The sequence below is a fragment of the Melanostigma gelatinosum genome (genome assembly GCF_949748355.1).
Source record: "Melanostigma gelatinosum genome assembly, chromosome: 6".
NCBI lineage: Eukaryota > Metazoa > Chordata > Actinopteri > Perciformes > Zoarcidae > Melanostigma > Melanostigma gelatinosum.
Window position 1 is genome coordinate 17,863,439 of NC_136639.1, and position 13,461 is coordinate 17,876,899.

General features: G+C 42.5%; 1 protein-coding gene across 1 annotated transcript in view; it reads left to right on the forward strand.

Moving 5' to 3' along the window:
* The window catches only part of ntrk2a (neurotrophic tyrosine kinase, receptor, type 2a), a gene marked incomplete at both ends in the record, with an annotated part of 63,269 nt that extends 51,071 nt beyond the window's left edge, over positions 1-12,198 (forward strand). Inside the window, 5 exons of the mRNA XM_079269443.1 lie at positions 1,705-1,877; positions 2,155-2,310; positions 2,896-2,986; positions 10,007-10,165; positions 12,013-12,198. Of these exons, the coding sequence (XP_079125569.1) occupies positions 1,705-1,877; positions 2,155-2,310; positions 2,896-2,986; positions 10,007-10,165; positions 12,013-12,198 (765 nt within the window). The remainder of the gene's footprint in view (positions 1-1,704; positions 1,878-2,154; positions 2,311-2,895; positions 2,987-10,006; positions 10,166-12,012) is intronic.
* Positions 12,199-13,461: the final 1,263 nt, after the last annotated feature.

Here is a 13,461-nt window from a genome sequence, read left to right on the forward strand (position 1 = left end):
CCATGCTGTACTTATCCTGCACTCTGTCATGCGTGCTACATTAGAGAAACATGTACACAACATCAAAATAACCTATACTCACTAATAGACCTTAATGGTTTCTGGTTTAAGAGTCGGCCATCAATCAGCCAGTCAGCCATATTACAGAAGCGAGTTTCACTGTGACTGTATATCACATACTGAGGGCCCATCGACCACAGGCACCCTTTAACACATGCAGATACACAGAGAAATATGTATGCGCCTATGCACGCTTACACTCCTGCATGCCATCAATCATGAGCACCTAGCACTCTCCGTGATGTTGCCTTCATGTAAATGTGAGTCACTACATTCCTGTGCGAGAGGTTGTTGATTGCTTCTTATTTGTCCAGGGACCTGAATGTGCGCAGACTGGATGACTAACAGTGCAATATTATGGCTTCTAGCCTGGGAATCAACGCGGCATTGAGTTCAGAGACTTGATGGAGCGTGATAGTTCATAGCTCTGGCTCACAGGAAAGAACTCTGAATTCAACGTGGTTTGCTCGTTGTGTGTTGCCGTGGTCATTTGATCAATTGAGCAGTTTGCATGTTTGCCAGAGTTCTGTAGACCATCCATCGGTCAAATGTGGATATTAAAAAGTTGTCACAGTTGTCGAACAGTTATTAAATAATTCCTGGTCTGTGTTCTTAGTTATACATATAACTACATTTGCTGGCTTAATGGAGTTAGAATCTTATTTATGTGTCTATTAATGCATAACAAAGATGTATAACTGCATTGTTACAAAAAGTCATGAATACTGAGTTTTAACTGACAGATACTGCCTCAGAAAAGGATTTGTGAACCATAAATAAAGCAATCAATTAGAATTTCTAAACTCTTTATGAAAGTGGTATCATCTCTTTGTAATCAGGGGGTTTCTCTTACTTTTTGAGAACCCCAAAAACAGATTTAGTCGCATTAACCGAAACTGAAAGGTCGAACTAAGACAGGATTTTAGAGAAAAGCCACAGTTGTCCTACAGACGTCCCAACGTCACATTTGAAACTGAGATTGGAGTGTAGGCTTTCATAAAGTATCCATACTGTACGAACCATCATCATGTAGTATCACATTACAGCCTGTAATGTACATGACCGAGCCTTTGTTTGATCACGATACAGGATTTGTCATATACTATAGGAAGACAATCAATTATTCATGTAGGACAAGAGGAGTTTTCGATATTATTCTTCTTTTGATGTGAAATGCATACAGACTTTCATTTTCTCTCTCTCTCTCTCTCTCTCGCTCTCTCGCTCTCTCTCTCTCTCACGCAAGCTTTTATGTTTCTTGCACAGATGATTGCATGAGAGAACCTCCCTGACAGATTTCCTGATTCACGGGAGAGAGAAAGGATTAGTTTCAAAGGGAATGTAATAAATGTAAACAGTGTTGTACATTGTAATGGCTTACATTAATATAGAATTTGTTCCTGCTCTGCCATTGTCATCAGTCCTTACTCTGTGTCGTGAATTGTACACTCTGTGTGCCGAGTTGCTGTAACTCACGTTTACAAGGCAAGACATTCACTTTTCCTTTCTAGTGGACATCGGCCAAACAAATTGGAGCAGACTGGGCGTTCTGTGAAGATGACTAATTGGCAATAGTGTACGTGGCATAATGTGTGACTTTTTCATTTGCCAGTGTATTAAAATGTCACTTCTGTGTGTGTGCAGACACTTAAAGAGGCCAGTGAAAATGCCAGGAAGGATTTCCACCGTGAGGCTGAGCTGCTGACCAACCTTCAACATGAACACATTGTCACATTCTACGGGGTCTGCGTGGAGAGCAACCCTCTCATCATGGTGTTTGAGTACATGAAACATGGAGACCTCAACAAGTTCCTCAGGCACGGCTCTTTTCTTCATTACATCAGAATGTCACCACGATTTTTTCTAAAATGTCATCGTGACAACAGAGGGATCAACAGACAAAGCACATTGTACGATAGAGGTTTCCTCGCTATTTTGAAAGAGTCCATCTCAGACTTTTCTCTTCGAGGGTTATGCAGTGTTTGACATGGTTAAATACAAGGCTGATAGTTAGCAACACTGCACAGGACACAATATGACTCCGACCTACAATAACTCGGCTCGCGTGACAACTTTCCATCTGTTTCCTCGCAGGGCTCATGGTCCGGATGCAGTTCTGATGGCAGAGGGCCAGACCACCAGACCTGTGGAGCTGACCCAGTCTCAGATGCTGCACATCGCCCAGCAGATAGCGTCTGGCATGGTCTACCTGGCCTCGCAGCACTTTGTGCATCGCGACCTGGCCACTAGGTTTGTCACTTACTCATTTCCTTCATTTGCTTCTCACCGCTTATTTGTATGGCCTCAATGAACACTAAACACCCATTATACAGGGAAATGTATTCAGACCCTTCAATGTAATGAAATATAAAATACCTGTTGATGAATCATGTTTCCTTTGGTTGTCCTTTCAGATTCATGTATATGGTTAAACTACACTTGACATGTTTAGTCATTTGGACATCATTTATGAAGCTAGTATAGAAAACATGAACGTATATTCTGTAAAACAGCAGCTGTCAGTCGTCTATGATCGACCGATGAATTCATTTCCACGTTGAGTGAGTAAATGATTGAATGATTCTCGTGTGGTGAAACAACACCGTAACAAAAAGTACATGAACCGACCAATGATTACTCTTCAAAAATGAATAACGATAAAAATCAATTCTGACTTCTGAACTTTTGTCGGGTATAAACAGATATACGGTAGAGAGTTAACATCCTGTAAGTCAAGCTATGTAAAACAGCCACATTAACTTAATCTCACCACAACATCTTGCTGTTATTATTCTGCACCAAGTTTGTTGTTTGGTTATGTCTGTTGTCCAACAGGAACTGCCTGGTGGGCGAGAACCTGCTGGTAAAGATTGGAGACTTTGGCATGTCCAGAGATGTCTACAGCACTGACTACTACAGGGTAGGTGTATGTGTCGATATCTTTTTATGGCCTTTCAGCCTCACTCTTCCCTGCTGCATGGGCCCCTCTCTACTCCTCCCCTGCATGGGCATGACTGACGGACTCTGGTGGAGTTACAGTGAGAAGCTTGCAGAGCAGTAATATTAAACTTGACATGTAGCTCACTGTGATGCCGTATGTAGTTAAATATAAGGGGAGGGAGGTTAAGTTGCATGCTTTGTTGGGTCTTTGTGTAAAATAAGGGCAGTTTGTTTGGATAAATACTGCAGCATTTTCTGCCACTGAGGGCTGATATACACCATTTGTTGTAAATTTGTTTTACAATATAATTTATTCTCTGTTCTTTTATTGATAAGCAGGTGTTCATGTTATGTAGCTGCTGTTCACCACAGACCGGCAGAGCCAACATCTGAATTGCAAGCACCAATATATTTGAATACACTCCTCATGAAAACTATTTATTACAATGAAAAGGAAAGAATAGAATAGAAAGAAAAAGTCACAACCTGCCCTAAAGGATCCGTATTTGTCCTATGTGATGCTTTTTGATTAGCCAATCAACGACAAGGTAATTTAATGTTTTCAGAATATTATGCATCTAAAATATTACATATATGGAATTACATTCATGTTAAGTGAATACTTTCAATCATATTTTTACCACACATTTTTTATAAACTGTAAAAAAACAAAACTAAGATATAACACAAGGATGGGTTGTATTTTCACTGCCATACTTGTGTATCCTAATTTCTTTCCTGTGGACTTTGTCAATGAAATATTAAAGATTAACCTGCAGACAAGACAAAAATGCTTAGTTTGTGACAGTGAAATATGCACCTCTAAATCTGTAACTCTTTTCAGAAATGTATGAAACATCACATGTCATACTTGTACAATGAAACAAACACGGAAATGTATCTACAAACTGCACATAGTCTGGTTAGTCAAAAACATTGACACCGCACCTATATACAGATCCTTTCACACTGCAGGAAGTGCAGGTCAGTGGGATGTAACACTGACCTGCAGACCAATCGGTGTAGATAGGACTGCTGTGCAACAAGCAAAGGGATAGGACATGCAGCCGCAATTAAAACAATGATATTTCATTGCACATTTTGTGAATGAGTTTGTTTTTGTGTGCGTCTTGCAGGGACATTCAGTAGCTCCACTATGAGTGTCAAGATAACTCAGGGGTATGAGAGACAGCTGAGAGGTGTGTGGGGTTTTTCCCCCTACACCGTACAGCAATCTATCACCTTTCCAAAAGGCCAAAATCAAATAAATTGTACAGATGGATTGGTAGTGACTCCATTTTTCCTGCCCTTTGCCGTCCACTGTGACAAACTGACTGTGACAATGACAGAAAACTCTGAGAAGTAGGAAAAACAGAGAAAGATCATGAACTTAACAATACAATTCTGTAAAATAACAGTGATCTGTCGGCCATTTGATGGATGTGTAATTCAGTAATGGCATTGATCGAAGCATTTTATTTTCGATGAAGAAATCCATCCAGTGAATCACCACCTTGAGGTGGGTGAGGGGTTTGTTTGCTCCAGTAACCATGGGAGCTGTGCTGGCAGGGCAATAGCTCTTGGTAGGGTCTCCTGAGGCAAAGTGGTCCCAGGGAAGGGGCTAGACCAAAAGTGATTCACTGACCCTATATAAGAGTTGTAGCACCTCGCATGGAAAAGGTAGACCGGGGCCCCCTGCTGGGGCCAGACCTGGGAGGGGAGCTTGCCGGCAAGCATCTGGTGGCTGGGTTTTGACACATGGTGCTCGGCCGGACACAGCCTGAAAAATCACCATGGAGCCGCTTTTCTCTGGGCCCACCAAGCAGGAAATGGACAGGCGGTTTGGTGCGGCGTCAGCACTGATGCAGTCATCGTACCGGATCATTGTGGTGAAGAAAATTCTTGCTTTATCGGTTAATCTATGTCCAGACCCTCACCTTTGCTCATGAGCTTTGGGTTGTGACCAAAATAATGAGATTGCAGATACAAGCGGACAAAATGAGCTTCCTTCGTAGGGTGGCTGGGCTCAGCCATAGAGAATGAGTGAGGAGCTCAGACATCCGTAAGGAGCTCGGAGTAGAGACACTGGTCCTTCCCTTTTTTAACACTGTGGAGATTCAATTTTTAAATAACTAGTCCATTTGGCATCAAATTAAAGATGTAAAAAAAAGATACTGGTCCCTCCACTTTAGTGCTATTCCTATGTGAAGACACACAGCACCCCCCCGCCCCCCCCCCCCCCCCGCCTCTCCTTTCACTCCTCAATAAAGCTAAGCGCCGAGGCTGTAGTCATGGCAACGGGCTAAGGCAGTGGCGGCGAGCCTCGGAGTTGTATCCAACGTTTCTCAGGAAGAAAAGTAATCAGAGAACTTCTGTTTAGTACGCTGAGGCAGTACGAGAGAAAAATGGGGGTGGGGATGCGGGTAGATGGAAGTGTGGGAGACGGAGGCAGGAGGGAGGGTGGCAACGAGATGAAAGGAGAGAAAGAATTGGAAAAGAGAGAGAGAGAAAGGGTGGGAGGCCAGGGAGGGCGAAAACAAGACAGACATAAATACACAAGAGGAGAAAAGGCAGTAATAGAGCTATAACGCAACATACACATGCTGAGGTGGCAGAGGACGGGTCTGCAGGCAAGGCAGCCTGTATACAGTAGACGACAACAACACAATGCTGCAGCTTTGAGACAGAGAATCAGCAAGAGATGTCAAAGAAGGACAGAAATATAGATAGACAGGAAGAAGACAGCAGAGAAAAAGAGAGGTACAGCATGGTGGGAGGTAAAATACATGGATCCAGCCTTGTTTCTGCATCCAGGAGAGACAGAGGTGTGTGTGTGTGTGTGTGTGTGTGTGTGTGTGTGTGTGTGTGTGTGTGTGTGTGTGAGTGAGTGAGTGAGTGAGTGAGTGAGTGAGTGAGTGGTGGGGTGGGTAGAGACCCAGTCATGCTCTTGCGTCAGAGAGGAGCAAAGATGAGTCATAGAGGAATTGGACCCCCGTTATGTGTGTGTGCGTGCGTCTCTGTGTAGGGAAATAGAAGCAGAGGCACTGAACTGTCGGGGCTGTGGTGACGTCATTGAATCCCTTGTTACACAATGAACATGACAGGCGCTTCAGAGGACAGACAGAATGCCTCGATTCAAACCTTGAGCCTCTCTTTGCAGCCTTCTCTCAGTGTGTGTGTGTGTGTGTGTGTGTGTGTGTGTGTGTGTGTGTGTGTGTGTGTGTGTGTGTGTGTGTGTGTGTGTGTGTGTGTGTGTGGTTGAGGGTGGATTTGTAGTTGGGGAGGGATGTTGCTGACACAAACTGGAGGAAAACACTGGCAACAAAGCCGAGCTAAACAATCTCTGCAGAGTAATTTGGCTTGTGTGTGTTTTTTTTTCTTTCTTAAAACCCATCTCTGAGACACGACCAACACAGACAAACAGCATCCTAATGGGGCACCTGGAGGGGCCATAGTGAAGCGGTTACCTTGTGTAGGAGTGAGTGTGCATGTGGAAAAACACTACACAGTACACAACAATGCTAGGATGATACTGTACTGTCCATGTGTGAAAATCACATTGAGACACACATAAACCCACCATAGGATTGTAAATCTATATAAAAGCGGACAGAAAAACAAGCAAACAAACAAAATCTTAAGCTTTTAAAGTTGGAAATATGAACGAGGAAAACTATTTGCTCGTTTATAACATGATAGTCGAAGTGGTGTCACTAACACTATGAGGTTCCCTCATCCGTCCTAACTCTTGAGACAGTTACTTCGATGGCAGCTTGATCGTTGTCCGATTCAAAGCTCATGTTCCAGTTCTGCTTTTAAATTATCCGATTCATAGTCCTCATCATTAGCCACATCAAGCCAAGCCCTATAAACCTTTATAGAGTGACAGACAGACAGACAGACAGACAGACAGACAGACAGACAGACAGACAGACAGACAGACAGACAGACAGATAGATAGATCGATAGATATCACGGAATTGAGTCCAGCAGCAATTGTAGGAATTCATCTTGTTATTAATTTGAAATTCCTGAAAACTGTATATATATATACAGTATATATATATATATATATATATATACAGTATATATATATATATATATACTGTATATATACTATATACACATTTTTTGGGGGGACTTGAGTGACAGCATCACTAAAATAATATAATAATAATATGTCAGTCATTTCACAGTTTCTGGGCCAGGCCAGGAGAGTAAGCGCTTTTCTCCAGGGAAAAAAATAAAACCAACACACACACACACACACACACACACACACACACACACACACACACACACACACCAACACACCAGCATTCTTGGAAATAGTTTTTGCTTCCATAGCAACACAGAGGGCAATTAAGGTGTAGGGTTCCTGAGTAACAAAGAGTGGGCGGGGTTAGTCACACAAGCCCCTCCCACACCACATCCCATAATGCTTTATTTTTTTAAAGGTGCAGTTGTCATGGATACCCCAGCCTCCAGGAGGTCAGTACAGAGAGCCCACAGCCCTCCTCTGCTTTATTTATCCTCCTTTTTTGAGGCTTTCCTGGAACACTCAGTGGCCGTGGTCTATAGCTGAAATGATGCATATTTATAAGACAGAGAGGGAGAGAGACAGACTGGCGGGCTTAGAAACGGCAAGGGAAGGTGAGAACGAGGGAGAGACATTGAGGGGGAGGGGGAGAGAGGGCAACAGCAAAGGAGACAATGACTGACGACGAAGCTACTGACAGCAAAGAGGAAACAGAGAAAGAGCTGATGACAGAGTGAGCTGCGCTGTCTATACTTCAGTGACGATCTCTGAAAGTGTTCGGTCTACAGCTCCTTTTCTTTCTGTTTGATGGCAATGACAAGAAGATTTAACTCTGAGGCTTTCCCTCCCTGCTCCTTCGTTTGTTTTCTTTCCTCTGTTGTCTCTTTCAATCCCGCTTCGCCAGAGCTTTTTGAGAAGGCTGCCCTTCTCTCCCTCACACACACTCAGTCAGATGAACATAAGAGAAACGTAGCCCTGCGGTTCAAGAGCCCAATATTGATATTTCAGACCTTCAGGGGAAATGATCAGCCACAATGAATTAAACAAAAAGACAAATGTATGTGAGAAGGTTCAGACACATGAGTGAATAAATAATGTCAGGATGTAGAACACAATAAAGTACAATAAACAATGTCTGTATCTGACACTTTCACTGTTTGTAATCTAATATTGATTCATTTACTATAGTGCACGATATCTATTGTTTATTTCTTTCAGTTTACAGCAGCTATTGGCAAATCCATCACTACGTTTGTGTGTTCAGTCCTTCTGGAGATCTTATTAACTATAACTACCATCTATTTTCAAGTGATTTATTAAATCAGGTTGGTCGAAGCTAGTGAAGACTTTAGTTATGTGCAAAGAAAGCCAACATTCTTTCCTGGCATCTGGGCTGTGAGAGCATAGCATTGTTATTCTGATTGACAAAAATGTGCATGTTGTCGTATAAAAAGCATGTGTTTGTATGTGTAATGTGTAAACCATTAATGTCTTTTTTTGATTGTATTCTGGATAATGATTCTTACACCATAACCCTTCGACTAGACAGCTTACTGTACTTCATAATGGCCTGCCTATGAAGCACAATGGACTTTGACAGAGACAGAGAGAGAAATTAAGATCCAGACAAACCAGCAGCAAGACGAGGGCCTGCTGATGAAGAGCTAAGGGCTGCATATATGTTTCCCAGTGAACCTCATGGCTATCTCTGTGGCTGTGCACATTTTATTACTCCATTAAATAACCCGCTGACTAACAAAGAAACACGCCGAGTGTGGGTACCAAGCCATTAATAACAGGCATAAACCTCAGGAAATGGATTGCGCTATCTGTGTGGAGCAATGGAGTGCAGATGGGTCGGTAGATTCATGTTCGGAGGAGAAGTGAGCGGAGGCTCAATATGTGGAGTCAGTCCACAGGGTTGGGTTTGATTCACTTTCTCTTTGAGCAGGTTAGGAGTTCAAGCACTGGCGTATCTAACGTGCATATCTAACAGTTTTCAGGCCCCAACCTCAGCCCAGTAGATTAACCTGGTTTCAGCCTCCAGAGTCTGGAGGCCTCAACTGAAATGAACTGTAATATTTATGGAAAGTAAAAACAACAATCAAACAGGCTAACCTCAGCCCAGTAGATTAACCTGGTTTCAGCCTCCAGAGTCTGGAGGCCTCAACTGAAATGAACTGTAATATTTATGGAAAGTAAAAACAACAATCAAACAGGCTCAGTTCAGATTAGAGTTGAATGAAATGACCAAATGTCTCTCAAAGTGCCCGTGACTTCCCGCCTGGGATTAACTGTTGATTTATGCTTCATGACAATCGCTGGAACTCACTCTGATGTTTGACTGCCAACGTTCTGCCGACTCACACAAATTGGCTCACATATTTCCGATCATACATTTGACTGTTAATCCAGAAATGTTACTTTTTTTTATCACTTGGTGGTCGATCACTGCATAATTCATTTTCGGTGGCCAATTAATTAGTGCGTTATTTGTGAGCTTGAAGGTGTATACGTATGAATTCTTTGTCTGAGGGAATATAAAGCAATGCTTGCTCACCGGTGTACCCTTCAGTTAAATCAAATGGTACACTGATCAGGAGCGAGGTGTGCCACAGTCTCGGAGATGATGCAGTCTGCACTGCCCGTGACATCACACTTAGCTCACTGCCTCGTTTTAATGCCTCAGGCAGCAGTTTTGAGAGTGAAATGTTTGCAGCGCTACTTTAAAATGTATTGAAATTCCTTGTGTGATCCTTGTGAAAAGTGTGAAAAGCTGCGTGACCATGCATTCAAAATGCATGATGTTGCAGAATAGAAAATAATAGAAGAGAACTGGATGTAGAGAATGTGAGGACACTATTACAAATTTCCTAAATCTTTCTTACGCTCACTCGACACGATACTGACTTTATTCTCTCTCTCTTTCTGTGTGTGTGTGTGTGTGTGTGTGTGTTGTGTTCAAAGGTCGGAGGTCACACCATGCTGCCAATCCGCTGGATGCCCCCTGAAAGCATCATGTACAGGAAGTTCACCACAGAGAGTGACGTTTGGAGTCTAGGAGTTGTTCTCTGGGAGATCTTCACCTATGGAAAACAGCCTTGGTACCAGCTCTCCAATAATGAGGTACGGCACGAAGTCACGGTCACTTATCCGTCACAATGGTCGTATGTGTAAACTGATCAAAAAGAAGAACAGGTAACATAACGTAAATGTTACCAGGAAGTTTACCTTCATCTTAATAAGTGATGGCAAACAAGGTGTTGCAGCCCCAAGATATGAGAAAGCAGCCCGGTTAAAAACGAGACTAAATATCTGATCAGTTTTGTGCGAAAGCTTCTCATCGGCATATATGGTGAGAATCATTTGGCCTGATTCATCTCATTATATGAAGCTAAAGATTGTTTCATTTGGTGAGGTATTGTACGACACAGAGCTGAGGAGCTTAGAGCAAGCTCCTGGACTAACATCTTTTCTCTGGGTTTTTGCTGGTTTTGCTCGGCTCACGCTTCAGTGTGGCTGAAGGGAAGGTGCTGTTGTCAGGCAGTTTGAGTGGAAATCATTTTTTAAACCCTGTATTTCAAAAGGGCTCTCAAAATGTTCCTTTTTTGTCACTGATTACATTGACTTTAGCAGCATACAGTGACACAGCCACTAAAATTAGGATTTCTTCGCAATATTCAACACTATGGCTGCAACCAACCATGACTTTTGTTATCGATTAGTCTGATGGTGATCTTCTTGATTAAATATACAAAGATGACGTCTCCAGATGGTTTGTTTTGTCCAACAAACAGACCCAAACCAAAGACATTCACTTAACAACGATACAAAGAGAAAAGCTGCTCAACATCACATTTGAGAAACTGGGACCAGTGAATGTTTAGCATATTTACTTGATAAATGAGGTTCGTCGGGATTGTCATTTAAACCCTTTAACACTCATTTATCAATGAGTGTTGCAGCCATAAAAATACATAGCCCTCCAACCCTTCACCTTCACCTCAACCCTATGATGTCCTCAACTCTGGTTACAGCTTTCTAACCATGTCAGCAGTCCCTCATTTTATCCTGATTCACTCAGGTTACATCCAAAATAAATCTATTAAGTCTCCCTTGATTCACAGTTCACTCACCTCCTGACCCAAATCCGGTGCTCAGATATCTTTTACACAGGATACGGAGTTTTGTTCCAAAAAGAGATATTCATCACTCATCTACTCTAACAAACTGATAACAATCACAGAATGAGGAGTAAGTAGCTGCTTAATTAGCAAAGTGATGATTACAAACAGTATTCTTGATCATTTAGAGATCTTGAATGTTAATCTTCAGGTATTACATTTTTTTAATGAATATATGTTTGGAAGACACAACTGGCTTTTGGAGCTAAATAGAAACCAGTTAATGGTATTAATTCCACGCTCAAAGCAGGGGGTATTTAATGGATGAGGAAATGATTCAAAGCTTAATTATAGTACAATATAGGTATTTTACAAAGCGCTCTCAGAGAATGATACACACTCTTTGTACCAGAGAGCTCCCTTCTGTATATAGTAGTTTGACTTTCAAAAAGTCCCCTCTCCTTGATCCACACATCCTCATCCTGAAGTCGATTTAGAGCTAAAATCTGTTGCGTTTAAAGTCATATACGTCTTTGAGTGTGTTAAAACACTACATTTCCTCTCACGCGGCGATTACCGCATTGGATTGGATTTGTCTGGTTGACCGCTCCAGTGTCGTCCAACTTCATCATTCCAGGAAATCATTTATTCCCAGTGACATTTTCCCCGTATGCCACTGCAGTGAGGTGAAACTTCCTCTCCGAGCAGATGCTCCATCATCTTAAACGTGCAGAAAGTTGCGACTTTCAGCTTGAAGCGTTGAGGAATGTTCCTGTTTTTTGTTTGCTTTGTAACAGAAGACTCTCGCTAACATTAAGCTGGATGTCATCTTTCTTTCTTCCTCTGTAGGTAATAGAGTGTATCACCCAGGGCAGGGTGCTGCAGCGCCCCAGGACCTGTGCTAAAGAAGTATATGACCTGATGCTGGGCTGCTGGCAGAGAGAGCCGCACATGAGACTCAACATCAAAGAAATCCACTGTCTGCTCCTCAATCTGGCCAAAGCCTCACCTGTATACCTGGATATACTGGGCTGAACACAGGCGGACGATAGAGGATGTGCGGGTGTGTGTGTGTGTGTGTGTGTGTGTCTGGGTGGGGATGATTACTGTATCTTACTGTGTCTGTGCATTTTGAGGTTGCGTGCGTGAGTGTGTGTGCACAGTGACACCTGTGGATGAAGTGCGTGACGCTCTTGCAAGTGTACAGGTATAGCTGTGCAGGATGTGAGCTATTATCAAATTTTTGAAAGCAATCAAAAAAAATCCCCAACCGTGTCTTTCCTCCCAACAATGTCCTCTCCTTTGTGCATCTCCACTCTTTCCCTCCTTCCTTCCCGGAGAGACATTTACGAAGAGTAATTTAACTTTGGATGGGGAAAAAAAAGGCTTCTTTTGAAATGCTTTAAAAATGACTCGGGCTAAATTGACGAAAACCTGATTAACAGGACTTTAAATTAAGTGACTCATCCCTCGCTGCCTGTCAGACAACAGGACTCGTTTGAGAATCCGGAAATTTTCAAAGAGGCGCAACGTTGGGAGGATTCCCGGAAGCTTCAATCCTTTTGCGTGTAAATGTGAGACGTGTGCGACGGTGAGACATTTCAGAGGAAATTGCTCTGTGCTAGCTCGAGCCATGAAGACACTGTGGTTTCCCCTCTCTGTCTGTTTGTCTGTCTGTCAGTCCGTCCGTCCCTCAGAACTGTACATCGTTAGGTCAGCATTCATCCAACATGGCCAGAGGAAATGACCACACAATTGCTGATTCACACACTGTAAACATACAGCAGACTAACTGTAACAGGAAGAATGACCAGGAGAAGTAATCACAATCTGGTTTTCTGCCCGTCAGATAAAATCAGGAGGTGAGATAATAAAGGAGGATTTCTGGTTGGCCAATTTCACTGAAACAAAAAAAATCCAGTGCCTACTGAAGCTGAACTGAACTGCTGGTGAAAAAAAGCTGAGGTATTCCACTATAATGTACTTGTGAATACCTACTAGAAATGTAGAAAAAAAAACTTGATCTACCTGGCACTGATCTATAATATCTCCTCATGCAACAGTCTGATATACATGATTATCAGGATATATGCACTCGTATCTGCATACTGTTTTCTGTTACATACTTTGCTCAGGCCTCAGGTCATACAGCACAGGGTAACATAATGACTACTTTTCTTTTCTCCCCCAAAGTGACAGATGCTTCACTTGTGATGTCAAGTGCTCGTGTCGGAGGTCAATTGATTAATTTGTCCGCAGCTGTCCGATAATCGGAGGGTTGTGGTTGTTGGGGGTGTG